This window comes from Genypterus blacodes, unplaced genomic scaffold (assembly GCF_046128005.1).
Source record: "Genypterus blacodes isolate CSIRO-AG114 ecotype Tasmania unplaced genomic scaffold, CSIRO-AGI_Gbla_v1 ptg000054l_1, whole genome shotgun sequence".
Classification (NCBI taxonomy): Eukaryota; Metazoa; Chordata; class Actinopteri; order Ophidiiformes; family Ophidiidae; genus Genypterus; species Genypterus blacodes.
Window position 1 is genome coordinate 1154246 of NW_027466866.1, and position 13952 is coordinate 1168197.

A 13952-nucleotide genomic window follows, 5' to 3' on the forward strand; every position below is an offset into this window, starting at 1 on the left:
AAACATGAAGTATGACACATGTATCACTTTCTTGTTGTTGTTTTTTTTATTGGCAATGTCACATAACAAACCACATTTTCCATTTTTTGTTGAAAAATAACGAATATTTGTATACTTATATTTAAAGCATCTTACTTTCTGTACATCTTCCTACATAAAGGTTGTTTTCTTTTGCACAGCAAAGATATGACATTTATGTTTTAGACAACATAATCACAAATGTAATATGTACATGGCAGTCAACATAATACTCTAAAAGAATTCCACAACAGTGCAAAATAAAAATAAAAGGAGTCGGCGACTACAAATGAGACCTGAAGGGAAAATGAAGGATGTTTGTTTCGACCCACTGAACCATTTCGGTGACGTGCTTGAAAACGGAATCATTTTTGAATGGCGACAGACAAACGTGGGTAAACATATGAATCCTCTTAAATAAAAGCGATGGAATTAGAGCTGAGGGTCCTGGCCATGCACTTAAACGCAACACTCATTAATAGTGTGTCCCCAGAGGTTGACTATTGTCCCAGAACCTTTGAGGTTCTTTATTCTGGGGGCCCTTTCAAGTCTGCATGGAGGCACAAAGTAGACAAACACGCTCCAAAAACAAAGTAAACAACAGAGGAAATGTTTCTCTCATTGACCTCTTGGCTCAACGGGATAATGTCTATAAAAAGTCAGTATTCTTCAGGAGATTTCTTGCATCTTACTCTCCTCGAATCCGTTACAGAGCACCGCGGGCTCCTGGTTGCTCTCTATGGAGGACTCGCTCCCTGTGCTCTCTCCCGACAGGAGCCTGGTCACCCTCAGGTCCGCTTTCAGTGTCTGCACATCGTTCCCTATGCTCATCTCTCCCAAGTCGTTAATGATCTGAGTCAACTCCTGTTTGCCGTTCACACAATCATCGTCAGTGTCTAGAATGTCCTCACACTCAAAGTGCATCGATTTCTCCTCCTCCTCCTCCCCGACCGAGTCCTCCGTGATGGAGCCGAGCTTGGGCGCGCTCCGGCTGCGCTCCACCGGTGGTTTGTAGTAACACTGTCCGTTGAGGAGCTTCCGGAGCGGCACCAGCGGGATGGTCTGTTCCCCGATGAGCTGCTGCTGTTGGTGACGGGCGTCGTCCCTCCGTTTAAGTCTCTTGAACTCGGCCAGTGCCGTGGCGGAGGTCTGGTACAGCAGCAGCGCCATGGCTTTCGCCTTCTCCGGCTTGGACACCAACACGGCGTGACAGCGCAACATCACGGCTTTGTGCTTCATCTCGTGTCTGTAAATCCACGCGAAAATCCTCGGTAGCCTCGGATCGGCCACGCAGTACGTTATCCGGTGCAGCAGGTACAAGTGTCCCGGCCTCCTCGCCTTGTCGTCCACGTGAACCATCCGGATGCCCTGCGAGCTGATGGTCAGCCGCATCTTGGTGCCGTTCTTGCCCATGTCGCTCTTGCCCCAGATCTTGCTCACCGCCACGTCCGTGCAGCCGTCCCCCTTGGACTGGATGGTGGTGGCGTTCCCCAGGTAGAGGACCGTGTACGTGGGGTCTTCGCTGGTGATCTTCACCTTTTTCCTCTTAGACTTAAACATGCTGCCCACCCGGTTGAGCGCGCTCTCCGGGCAGGACTTGGCGAAGGAGGTGAGCGCCGAGTAGTTGAGGCTCACCGCATAGCCCTTCTGTTTGGACTGCTTGTCTTCCTCAATAAGGTCGAACTTGTTCTTCTTCCACGGCAGCATTTTATTGCTGTTCCTGCTCAACAGCAACAAAGACTTCTGAGAGGAAAAGAAAGAGAATAAAAGTGTTTTATTACAAATAAAACTCTATAAAAAGTCACTACACTCAAGTCATTTATGAGCTTCTCTGAGATAAGTCAAGGTAAAGAGTTCGTACTTGGTCTGTCCAGTTGTTAAAGTGCTCTGTTCCATTGTAGTGACTTCCCATTCTATTGCACTGGAAGTACTGATTACAGTCAGTCTGCTGATGGACGGGACGGTGAGCGTGGTTTATATACTGGAGAAAACCATTCAGTGCGGCTGAAGGGGGGACTGAACCAAATGAGAAAAACTGTGTACTCGTGAGGAGCTTTCACATGTCTGTAGGAAAACAGACCAAATGAATTATACCAAAACTGTATCTGACCACTGCTTTACTGCTAAATTTAAATAAAATTAATGAACAAATAAATCAAGGGGGTGATATACATTAATTAATGTAGTAATTACAGACAGTTCGTGTTGTGTGGTAGAAAAACTTTCAGGGAGAATGAACATAATTATGTAAACTACGACCATAGCAACATAAAAATTGTGATTTCATACGAGACATTATAAAAGAAAAGAGTAGTAGTATCGGTATATTTTAAAGCTCTTCTTTGATATTTTGAACATCATCAGTCCATACTGATCAAGGTGTTAAATATATTGACACCCCATATTTTCATAACAAAGGTCCTCGTGTGTTCATCCCTTTGAAATAACCGAGAAAAGTGTAAAATGATCCATAAATAAAACACCGGACTGTTGACCTACTTTGTCTTTCAATGGGGGGTAGACAGCCGACAGCCGACATATGACAAATGATTATATTGGTTTAGGAAGAAATGAGAGGTTGGCTGCTGTGGCCACCCTCATGTTGTTTTATACTGCCATCTATCGCTTCTTTAAAGTCACGCGTGCATTGAGTGTTAGTTGGTCGGTGAAAGAGAATATACCCGTTACTTTGCTCGCGCAAATAGACTTTTAACATAGGATTTATTCTTATTTTGCATAACACGCATATTTAATTTTTAAGTTACTGAAGTAATAGACTAAATTTACCTACCGTGCATTAGGAACACATTGCACTGCGCTGTTTCCTTCAAGGCACATTTGATAGCTGGACACAAAAAGTGGAATGTACCATTTTGTATTGCCATAGAAACCAACAAATAAAGGCAAACAAAGCAAATAAAAAAACATTACCTATTGTTTTAGTCGTAATATAATGTTATGAAATTTTATTACTTAACTTAAACGTTTTAATCAGCAAAACCCCTCTCACTAATGTATTATGTGCTCTGAGAGCAATCGTTTGTTCCACTTCCGGTTTTTACGACAACAACCTACCCCACATGTGAAACAGCGAATGCGAGCTGAAATAGTTATTACATCGTCATTTCTAATCGTTACATTGTGATTTGTCTGAAGAGACACCCAACGTTAACATGGGTAAGAAAAAGGCCGGCGGAGGAGGCGCACTCGGCAGATCTTTGATCAAGGAAAGACTCCAGGCAGGCCGAGGAAGCAGGAGGGGAGACTCGTGGGTAAGACACGATAAGTATCTCTAAAACCTGTTGATGATCATTTAGGGAATATGTAGATATCTAAACATGAACTAAACACATTAGGAAGCTCAGTTACAGTAATGACACTGTTTATTGCGTACATTTAGCCGTAGAAACCGATTAGCTCCACATAATGCCCTAAAATAGTGACAAAATGCCTGGTACAAGTTCCCAAATCCCAAGGTAACATAATCAAATTGCTTATTTCGACTGAATTACCCTTAAAACAGATTAAAGTTTCACAAATTTAGAAACTGGAACTGGCAAATGATTGGAACAGGCTATTTTCTGGAACATGGCATTGATGCAGGTTGAATTAACCTTTGTTTTTGTCAATGTCCAGCTCCACACCAGTGAACTGAATGACGGCTATGACTGGGGACGGCTGAACCTGCAGTCAGTGACTGAGCAGAGTTCCATGGATGACTTTCTGGCCACTGCTGAACTGGCAGGAACAGAGTTTGTAGCAGGTACGTGATTATCTCATTTGACACATTTTAACTTTCTTCTTTCATCAATTTTGTCTTATTCTTGTATTTTTTCTCTGACTGTTTCCTGCATTGTTTCCTTAGAGAAGCTCAACATCAAGTTTGTGCCAGCGGAAGCTCGAGCAGGCTTGTTAACTGCTGAGGAGCAAATCAGGCTGAAGAAGCTGCATGAAGAAAACCAGCATTTCCTCAGAATTCCTCGACGGTAAGATGAAAGCATCTTACCGATTTAACGAAACGGCTATTTATTTCTTTTGTGCATTATTTTGGTATCCTGATGTTATGTCTCCCTTTATGTCAAGACCCCATTGGGATGAAAGCACCAGTCCAGAAGCTCTTCAGCAAACAGAGAGAGACAGCTTCCTGGAGTGGAGACGAGAACTTGCAGAGTGTGTAGATGTTCTTCTGAAGTCTGAAAGTTATCAGTGTTGTTAAGGATGATCTTAACAGGAAGTGCTTGTGGTGTTGCATGTTTTTGCTCATTTGATACACATTTCCTACAGTTCACATCAGTAATTCAGCATTTTTCTTCATTTTCCTTTTCTTATGCTATAATTCCCTGAAGACTGGAGGAGGAGCAGAAGTTGATCCTCACCCCATTTGAGAGGAACCTGGAGTTCTGGAGACAACTGTGGAGAGTGATCGAGAGGAGGTAGAAACGCTGCACACCTCTTTACTTCACACATGACTGTTATGGTGATTGTCTTCTCCGTACGTGATGATTGATCATACCGGTTTTCTTCTCCTTTCTCCAGTGACGTTGTGGTTCAGATTGTTGATGCCAGAAACCCTTTGCTCTTCCGATGTCCTGACCTGGTAAATACATATGTTTTACTTGTATTGCAGGTATAATGTGGGGTAAAATTCCCACAACTACACAAGCGGCAAAAACATTAAATGTCTGCTATTGCTATTTTTCACCGCTGCCTTTGCATGCTGTTTCAGGAGTTGTATGTGAAGGAGGTGTCAAGCGACAAGGTGAACATGCTGCTGGTGAACAAGGCAGACCTGCTGACCAAAGAGCAGAGGAGAGTCTGGGCCAGACACTTCCAGAAGGAGGGGGTGAGGACTGTGTTCTGGTCCGCCCTCGCCGAGGCCGACAGGCTGGACGCGGAAGAGAAGGTGAGGAGGCTCCATCTAACAAAGACATGTATCCAAATCATCACCTCTGAGTCATACGTGTTAATTCTATGAACATGAACATACTATGACTCTGCCTGACGCCCAAATGAAAATAGTTTCTAAGCTGGAAATGGTCTCTTCCAACAGGGCATGGAAATGGAGGATCAGGATCAGGATCAGGAACCCCCCGAGAGTGACCCAGAGGAAGAAGAGGAGCCAGCCAGTGAAGACTTCAGCCAAAAAGGAGCAGATGGAGAGGCGAAGGCAGAGAAAGAGGAGAGCGGTAATGAAGAAGATCAGCGGCCAGAGGTAATCGTGGAGGAAGAGGACTGGCAGTCCTGCTCAGAGGAAGAGGAAGAGGAAGAGGGAGAGGGAGAGAAAGGGGCCGTTGGTCCATGTAACGGACCCTCCTTCCGCAACTCCAGCCGTCTGCTACACATGGATGAGCTGCTGTCCGTGTTTAAAGCTGCACACAGCGGCTCCAAGTGTAAAGAAGGAGAGCTCACAGTGGGGCTGGTGGGTAAAACACAGACACGCTGCCACATTCAGTTACCCGTGTGTGTGTATCACTACTCTTAATGACTTTGCCATGTATGCATTTAACAGGTTGGGTATCCCAATGTGGGGAAAAGCTCCACCATCAACACCATTCTACGGAACAAGAAGGTGTCTGTCTCAGCCACCCCAGGACACACCAAGCACTTTCAGGTTCAGATCTGCTCTCCAAATCCCTCCATATGAATTCCCAACATGCATTTCATCAGCACGCCTTAAACCAGCCTTGTTGTTTCCCACCTGCAGACTCTGTACGTGGAGCCGGGCCTGTGCCTCTGCGACTGCCCGGGTCTGGTCATGCCTTCTTTTGTGTCCACCAAAGCTGAGATGATCTGTTGTGGGATTCTGCCCATTGACCAGATGAGAGACCATGTACCTGCTGTCTCCCTCATATCCTACCAACAATTGCAGCAGTAGCAACGGGGAATTATGGGAAATCTGATCTTTAGTTTCATAGATACTGTTTAAGAGTTGGCTTAAGGATTTATAGATGTGCCTTTAGCAAATATCTTCACACCTACCTAACAAATACAGGCGCCCGACCATCGTCTCCATTGGTTAAAGCCAATCTGCCCCATTGTTAATATTTGCCATGTGTTTAACACTGAGTCGAGAGCATGTATTTGCATGGCGGGGCTGCTGTATTTGCATGTGTGCACGGTCCTTAACAGTCTTGGTCACGTGTGTCAGACGGTCCCTCGGCATGTGTTGGAAGGCACCTACGGCATCAACATCATCAGGCCGCGAGAGGACGAAGACCCCGACAGGACCCCCACCTACGAGGAAGTGCTGATGGCCTACGGATGTGAGTTGTTTGTTTGTTCTGTTGATAGAGAAACACCAATAGTCTGGATGCTTTACTGCACTGCATTGATCTGAGTAAAGATCAAAGCTCCATAACGTTTCCTGTGTGTTTTCAGACATGAGAGGCTTCATGACGTCACACGGTCAGCCTGATCAGTCCAGGTCAGCCCGTTACATCCTGAAGGATTACGTCTGCGTAAGTTTGATACCTAGTTCAGATTTGACAGATTGCAGTTTTAAGCACATTATGTATCTCTGCTCACCCTCACCTTTTACTACTGCCATTGCGGATTCATTGTAGGGGAAACTTCTGTACTGCCACCCTCCTCCTCACATTAATGCAGAGGACTTCCAGCCGCAACACAGCAAGTTCCAGAGAGACGACGAAATGGACGGCGACCTCTCCGGCGCAACAAACACGCAACACAAAGTCAGAAGAATCGAAAACACGGTTGACAAGAATTTCTTCCATCAGGTACATCTACTATAATCCTAATAGTGAGGAAATGAAAGAGGTGAAAAGTGGTTAGACACTATCGGTTAATGAGTTTGCTTTAATGTCTTTTGTAGGAAAACGTGCGGGCGCTCTCTAAAGGAGTTCAGTCCTTCATGGGCTACAAACCTGGCAGCGGACCTGTTGGCCCAGGAAAAGCCAACGCAGAGATGGTGGAAGGGAAACCCTGGAAGAAACACGGCAACAAGAATAAGAAGGAGAAAGTGCGCCGGTTAACCAAGCATCTCGATGCCTGATGAGGATCTGAACTCTTCTGAAGTAAAGAACTCTTAACAATCAAGGAGCTTTTCACCTGGAATGGAGAAACCCTGACGGACAGTTTACATGCAGTGTCCCTTGATTTACACGGTTGAAGGTCGTTGTGCAATGCATTCCATAAACTGGATCATCAGCTGTGCATCAGCTCATAATCAAGTATTCTGTAATAGAAGTAATTCAGTCATTGGAAAGAATTTATTTTAAGGCTGAGGTTTTTGAAAAGGCACAACACAAAATCTTCACCAACCAGAAACCAGATAATCTCTATACTGCCATCAACCACATACATTAAATTTGATTGTTGAATCTAATGAAAGTCTGTGTTGCTGCTTTTCTGTATTACTGCTGTCGTTGCTTAATGGTCAGCAGTTCTTTCTAACTTTTAAAAGTTTACTTTAAGATTCAGGCTACATGTTGGTCCAGCTTCTAAAACACTCTGGCTTCAAAAGTGCATTGTGGGTGAAATTGTGAAATGAATGACATCATGCATCCTTGGGCTCCTGGGCCTTTGCCTGGTTGGTTAGTTAAATAATCCACCCATGGAAGTTCCTGCTTACAAAATGACTTTTCTTCAGCTCTCGCTTCTAGCTGCCACCTTCTTCATAGGAACAGCTTGTGTTATATATTATAAAACTAAATATTTGCTGTACCAATGTTCTAATTATGCATTTCAATAAATCTGTCCCAGAACAGATCCAACTGTGGGTGAACATAAGTAGATGTTTGTTTTGGTCAGTTAAGGACAAATTCTGATTCAGGATATTTTGTCAAATTCAACCTCAAACAGAATATATGGTTGATTACACTGATGAAAAGGAGTTGAAAGATTTCGAAACAATCGCCAAAGTTCAACCCCACACAGTGTTTAGCAGAGTGAACAGGTGATCTGAGTCCCTGAACGCATCAGTCCCTCCCACTATTCCTCACACAGGTAACAGCTGCGTGAGCGGACATACTTCCAACGCCGCGGGATGTGAACGTATCTCGTGTTAATATGTCCGAACACACACAGAGCTCGGACGGTCACATCGCCAGCACTTTAGATTTCACCCTCGACTCATTTTCCGCCTGTTTCTCTAATGGCACAGATCAACGTTGCGTCTCCATCGCGCTCGGCTGCGTCTCTGCGCTGCTCCTTCTGCTTTCAAATGTCGTGTAAGTAGTTTTTCCATTGATCATATCAGTGTGTAGATGCGCATTAGTAACATTTATAACTTTATTGTTTATTGTTTAAGCCTGATTACGTATCAGAGGTGCAGAACGCGGGCGGAGGATCCAGGAGACAGCAGCACTTGGTTGTACTGTTTCCTGGGACACTTGTGCAGCACAGTCGGGGCCGTTCTGTCCAAACAGCTGCACATCCTGGTATCACGTTTAAACTCAAAATATTGCCCAACTTCAGTAAGCAGTGGTATCCACCCAGCTCAGGCCTTTGTCTCTCTTGTCTGCAGGTTGTCATGGGAGCATTTGCAGCAGCCTTGGATGGGGTCATTTATGTTTCCTTCTTCCCTGTCTGCTGGAGGTCAGAGAAAGGTGAGGTAAAGGAAAATGACAATGCAATGTTTTGTTTTACTTAGGTTTGATTCTAACTCTGCTTCAGCTGGTTAAAGGCTGCAGGTGAAACTGTGAGGAGACCAAGCTCTTATCTGAAGAGTTCCATAGATAACCAAGCAAATGAGTTCTCTCTCAATGGCCTCTCTCCTCAGAGAGGCGGCGGCGGGTGATGATGACGATGAGGAAGGGCAGGAGGAGACAGCAGCTGCTTGGCGTGTGCGTGCTGATGGTCCTCGCAGGCTTTCTGAACTCCGGGTTAGATCCCATCCCATCAGAGAGGCCTGTCAGGGATAGGAGACTGCTGCAAATCCCCATGCAGGTACTTAATTCACAATCGACTGCATTAAATTGGTGAGTGTGAACCTTTCCAGCCCAGCAATGTAATGAATGATGAATACTGCAGGACTCTCTGTCTTCTTCCAGGACAAGACAGAAATCCTGGGTTACACACTCGGCCTGCTCTCATTTGTCATTACCTGCACCTCCAAGTTCCCCTCGCTAAACAGATCTGTAAGTGACGCGCATGAACCACTCACTTCCCTCAGCTCCACGTTCTCCTCGCTCCCCCGAAACTGTATTAAGCGCTGAATACGTGTTCAGTGTTTCAGGGGAGATGCGATGACGAGGGTCGGCGTGTTCTCCAGAGTGTTATGGTCCCTGTCCAGCGCCCTCTTCGCTTCAGCCATACTGCTCTACAACACTGGCTTTACGTTTGTTCTGAGGGTCTTGCCTTGGCTGCTGTCAGCAATTTGTGCTGCCACCCTGGACCTTCTTGTATCCTTATGAAAAGGAACTGGAGAGCCTGGTACTGGTAAGGGTCATGTTGTATATTACACACTCTGAAAACCACCATCTGATGACCTTTAACCCAGTATGATCAGATTCTAGTCATCCACTGGTGCATGAGAGGAACCAAGGAGACGCCTGAGCGCTTTTTCCCAGACACGGAGAACCTGTTAGAGGACTGGGACGCTTCCTCCAGGAGGCAACAAGAACCGCAAGCTCGATTACCGATTAACATAAAGGTAATTATTTATAATTTAGCATTTTAAGTCTTATTTCTCTCCCTAATTCCTGAAAATACATTGTAATATCTGTTTTTCTTCACATTTCACTATTGTGAGTCTGAAGATGATACTGTTTGTTGATATCTTAAAAGAAGAAACATGTCCAGAAGATGATAGAGATGGGCGATTATATGGACGTCACTGTTCAACCTTCAAGAAAAGTAAGCAAATCATCCGTTGTTGCACTTAAACCAAAGTAATGAAATCTATGAAATGATGATTTCAACCGCAGTATGAAATATTGATTAGCAGGATCTTGTTCTCTGTGTCTGCCGGCAGGAGGTGACAGTGTGTGGGAGCACGACAGAGAAACAAGCTCTAAACAGGATGGTGAAAGTGGTCAGACTTCAAGGCTTTCGTTCTTCAGATTCATCCTGCGACTCTGAAGATCTCGAGGTGGGTAGAACCTTTAATTCATCACACGTCCATGTTAATGATCCAACAGCAAAGAGGCAATAAATAACACTGTGACATACTTGTAGTAGTGTCTGTGATTGTGTCTTGAGGTGTTGTGTGCTTATTTATAGTGCTAGCCTCCATCACTGAGCTGTTGTAAGTGTATTAAAGTACAAACAAGGAGTTATCATTGGTTTTTATCCAGGCCAATGTCTGTGATTACTCTATGCAGTTTATCTGTAAAAAAAATTAAAAATCTGAAATACTTTTAGGAATGACTGGCCTCCATTCTGACCTCTGACCCCAAATCCACTGCGCTTGTGAGTGCATCAAGTGTCAGTCCTGCAGTGTACCACTAGGTGGCGATATCATACTGACATATTGGCGTTGGCTGGCCCATGACTGTTTCGGAATGGGTAACTTGATGACCATTGTAAAGTAACTGACACCTCGTATGAACTTCCTATATGGACCCAACAAAGCTGTGTTGTCTGCTGAAAGAGCGTTGCTGTTTTCACATGTGGCTGCTTTTTCCTCCCTTGTTGATCAAACCAAGAAGAAGTTGTAGGAAAATCTCCATCTGTATAGATAATAACATGAAATTGTGTTCTTCCAAAACGTTGGTCTGACTTTTTAAAATTGATACTTTTCACAGTCATTCTGAGTGTGGAGACAGTTTTTTTCTGAAGCATATAACTGTACATAGCACTGTTTATAACGTTAGGAGTTATAATTGTGTAGCTGTGAGGGCAGTGGAATGCTGCACGCCAATCTCTGCGCTTTTCATGCATGACTGAGGGAAGTAAGTCGGACAGCCAATGCAAGCTTCTTGTGCAAAGTCAACTGTCGGCATGTTGTTTTAGGATCGGTCTAAGTGTCACAGCAAACCAGAGCAGGACGATCTAATGTCACTACGGATGCAATATTATATGGGACCTTTATGGGCAACAAAGAACGCATTCAGTCCAGCGGCTGAGAAAATGTACAGTGTGTGTACATTCCAAACCCAGAGAGACACAAGACAGATACTGTGTCTGCATGCATGTGTTGGAGTAAAGGTACACGAGGAGTATGTTTGTGTGAAGGGGTACAAAGGTTTATATAAGAAGCAGTATTCACTTTGTTAGGCTCTGGCTTCACCCTACAGTCAGCAGTTGTTCCCAGCGTCTCATATTGGCCATGTAGCAAAATGATTCTCATTAAGGAAAGTGATGACATTTTTATAAATCTCCCTCTTATTTAAGGTGTATTGCAGCTTTCCGAACGGGACATCAGCAGCTTTTTCAGCTTTTTTCCTTTTTAGTCTCACAGCCATGGGGAGAAACTCTCTTTCTCTGGCTGCTGCAGAAAGCTAAGTTACTCAGGATGCCATTTAATCAGAAACAAAGGCAAATGCTGTGAGTGCAGACAATTGAAATGTAATACTACTGCCTGAACAGGATAGGGCAAATGACTTGAATGCTGTCTGCAAGCTTTTATGCGAGGAGAGAAGGAATGTTGTCAGTGTTCAAAATGGAGCATGATATTAGTGCCAATACATATCTTAAGTAATCAAGTTAGTCATGTTCCGCAATCTTCTCTGGTTTCCTAGTAAGCTGGCATTGTTTTTGAAATTATGTTTCATCCTGCTGTATCACGACAAAAGGAATCGCAATAAGTTTTATGTATAATAAAGAGTTTCAATTGAATAGAATTGTATTTTTATCAGGCTTTTAGCTAGCACTACTAAATACTTTTCCAGTTAAGGTAGATGGCTGATTGGAAAATATGATGCAACGATGGCTGATAAGCTCGGTGATATCAGTGTTAAACCATGTGCTGTGGATGGCGAAGAGCATGATGGGTAATTTAGGGTTAGCCTCTCCCTCTCTGGCGCTCCTCCTCCACATGCAAGTTAGAATTAACAGTGGCTGTTTACTCAGTGGCACAAGTTCAGATTGTTCCTGACACTGTTGGCATTGTGTCTAATGTTTAATCCCAACACTCAGTGATGAATACTGGACTTGTAGTGGAAAAATGTTACGTTTTTGTGGTTGCAACATTCAAACCTTGAGGAGTGGAATGTTTCAAGGAAGTTGAGCACAGAAACAAAGGTCATGGCATTAGTTCAGAAGCATTTGTACACAAATATAAAGATTGGCTGCTTGCCGTATCGCTATAATCACATTTCTGCACTGGTGAGTTCCGTGAGAAAACCACAGGGTCGTCTGCATTTTACTGCCTGACTAAACTGAGCCGTCAGAGCAGCCGGCTGCTTGGAATGTCCATTGTGCTGTGAGCTCGGTGCTCATTTCTGCTGAGAGCCGGTTCTCTGCTGGGGTGAGGCTGAGGTGGAGGTTGAGGGGGTGTAAGGGGGATTGTTTGAGATTTGCCTGTCGCCCGATTGTTCTGCTGTAAAAGATTTTTGATTAAGGACTCAAACTGGGTTGGGCCTGTCTGCCTAGGAAGTAGTACAAAATGGTTGCCTTGTCTATAGGGGATTTGTGCTTCACGCTGCTATTTTGAGAGATGTTTATGGGCTCCTGTGTGATGCCTGCTGGTCAGGGATTTCAACCTGTGTTTGAACATTGCTCAACCTTTCACATTCCAGGGATTTAGCTGATGGTTTTTTACCATATACCTTTAAATCATTGTAGCAGTAGGCTCACCATTAACTCCAGGATGTCTAATATCACGTACAACCAGTTCAAATGGTCATCCTAGATAACAGGATAAAGAGTATGATAAAGAATTGTCTTATAACGATAATAACCTGAGTGAATGGCAGAAACTAAGACATACTGTATGTTTGTGGTGATGTAACGTGTAAGGTTATGTTTGGAAATGCAAATGTAGGCAGTCGGGTGAAACCTTAGCTGAGCTTCAATAACTTGAGATTCCTGTAAACTAACAAACACTGAGAGACGTATAGGCAGGTTTCCTCTTATGTAAATGTTGTACAATATGATGATGGTAATATACCTGTTGCGGTTTATCATACTATCTCAACCTGTTCAATGTTTCAGTGGGATTTTGAAGATCCAACTTCACAGAGCAGAGCCACAACATCAAAGCAAAAAGAAAGGAATGATTTTCCCCTGCAGGAGTGGACAAGTAGCCCGAATCCCTTAAACACCTGCACCTGTGCCACATCTGGACCCCTACAGAAGCCCGTGTCTGACCTGGAGAACACCAGTGGCTGTGTTGTAAGCTTGGATAAATGAAGTTGATGATGTTTCCAAAATACGCCCAGTGTTTATATTTGAAATGTAATAAAAACTGCAATGACTGACTTGTTATCGCTTGTATCTCGGGTCCATAGCGCAGCTCTGACCCTGTTCTCTTATTCTCTTGGTTTTATGAGGAATACAGTGACTGTCGGCACTCCACAACCGTCCGACAACTAAAAATCATCATGGCTGTTTAGCAAAGCTCTCTCCTCATAAACCAATATTGCTCCCCAGCTGCCTTGTGAGGTTATTGGGTCATATCCTGTATTTTGCTAGTCCGCCTGGGTTATCAGGGCTGGACTGGGAAAAGGGCCAGTGGAGCTGATAAGCACCAGACTAGATGACCAGGTCTCCTCGGTCCTCTCCATCATCCCCTTAGTCTCCTCTCCATCTGTCTACTTCAGAGCATTGACAGTGATGTTGGAGCAACAACCCAGGGCATTTTTAACTGAGGGGCAATAGAGGGACTTCCCGACTTCTGATAATAGGACAATAGACAGATAAGCACAATGTTTTGAAGCATATTTGTCTCCTCCCTGTAACATTTCCTCTCGTGACATGCCTGCCTCAGACAAATGAGTGCGAAACAAGTATTCAAGCTCATACTGACACAAGAAATTAGTGTTACTTGACCTGATGTGGCATATAGTTCTGATATAAAATGTCATTTATGA

General features: G+C 44.1%; 3 protein-coding genes across 4 annotated transcripts; 2 read left to right on the plus strand and 1 right to left on the minus strand.

The window, feature by feature from the left end:
- Positions 1 to 378: 378 nt before the first annotated feature.
- On the minus strand, positions 379 to 2001 carry fam43a (family with sequence similarity 43 member A). The gene is made up of 2 exons (XM_076151413.1): positions 1880 to 2001; positions 379 to 1761 (listed from the first exon to the last, which is right to left on the minus strand). The coding sequence occupies exons 1-2, from the start codon at positions 1928 to 1930 to the stop codon at positions 688 to 690; spliced, it is 1125 nt and encodes a 374-aa protein (XP_076007528.1). The 5' UTR covers positions 1931 to 2001; the 3' UTR covers positions 379 to 687.
- A 1076-nt stretch (positions 2002 to 3077) lies between these two features.
- lsg1 (large 60S subunit nuclear export GTPase 1) lies at positions 3078 to 7260 on the plus strand. The gene is made up of 14 exons (XM_076151374.1): positions 3078 to 3290; positions 3655 to 3781; positions 3884 to 4004; positions 4102 to 4188; positions 4365 to 4451; positions 4555 to 4615; positions 4745 to 4921; positions 5069 to 5437; positions 5528 to 5629; positions 5723 to 5865; positions 6157 to 6281; positions 6397 to 6476; positions 6582 to 6755; positions 6851 to 7260. Exons 1-14 carry the CDS (start codon positions 3192 to 3194, stop codon positions 7028 to 7030), a joined length of 1932 nt encoding a protein of 643 aa, XP_076007489.1. The 5' UTR covers positions 3078 to 3191; the 3' UTR covers positions 7031 to 7260.
- Positions 7261 to 7980: 720 nt separating this feature from the next.
- Positions 7981 to 13570, plus strand: tmem44 (transmembrane protein 44). Of its 2 annotated transcripts, none has more exons than XM_076151202.1 (10): positions 7981 to 8207; positions 8288 to 8417; positions 8504 to 8585; positions 8759 to 8925; positions 9030 to 9116; positions 9207 to 9380; positions 9488 to 9631; positions 9766 to 9834; positions 9953 to 10069; positions 13075 to 13570. In XM_076151202.1, exons 1-10 carry the CDS (start codon positions 8047 to 8049, stop codon positions 13270 to 13272), a joined length of 1329 nt encoding a protein of 442 aa, XP_076007317.1. In that variant the 5' UTR covers positions 7981 to 8046; the 3' UTR covers positions 13273 to 13570. The 2 variants fall into 2 exon arrangements, with proteins under 2 accessions (XP_076007317.1, XP_076007318.1); XM_076151203.1 differs by having other exon boundaries at positions 9769 to 9834.
- Positions 13571 to 13952: the final 382 nt, after the last annotated feature.

Coding starts and splice junctions, on each gene's coding strand:
- tmem44 (XM_076151202.1), top strand. CDS start 8,047: ATGTCCGAACACACACAGAGCTCGGACGGTCACATCGCCAGCACTTTA. Junction 9,117..9,206: donor TCCCCTCGCTAAACAGATCT/GTAAGTGACGCG, acceptor ATACGTGTTCAG/TGTTTCAGGGGAGATGCGAT. Junction 9,381..9,487: donor CTGCCACCCTGGACCTTCTT/GTATCCTTATGA, acceptor CAGTATGATCAG/ATTCTAGTCATCCACTGGTG.
- fam43a (XM_076151413.1), bottom strand. CDS start 1,930: ATGGGAAGTCACTACAATGGAACAGAGCACTTTAACAACTGGACAGAC. Junction 1,762..1,879: donor TTAACAACTGGACAGACCAA/GTACGAACTCTT, acceptor TTTTCCTCTCAG/AAGTCTTTGTTGCTGTTGAG.
- lsg1 (XM_076151374.1), top strand. CDS start 3,192: ATGGGTAAGAAAAAGGCCGGCGGAGGAGGCGCACTCGGCAGATCTTTG. Junction 3,291..3,654: donor GCAGGAGGGGAGACTCGTGG/GTAAGACACGAT, acceptor GTCAATGTCCAG/CTCCACACCAGTGAACTGAA. Junction 5,866..6,156: donor CATGTACCTGCTGTCTCCCT/CATATCCTACCA, acceptor CAGTCTTGGTCA/CGTGTGTCAGACGGTCCCTC.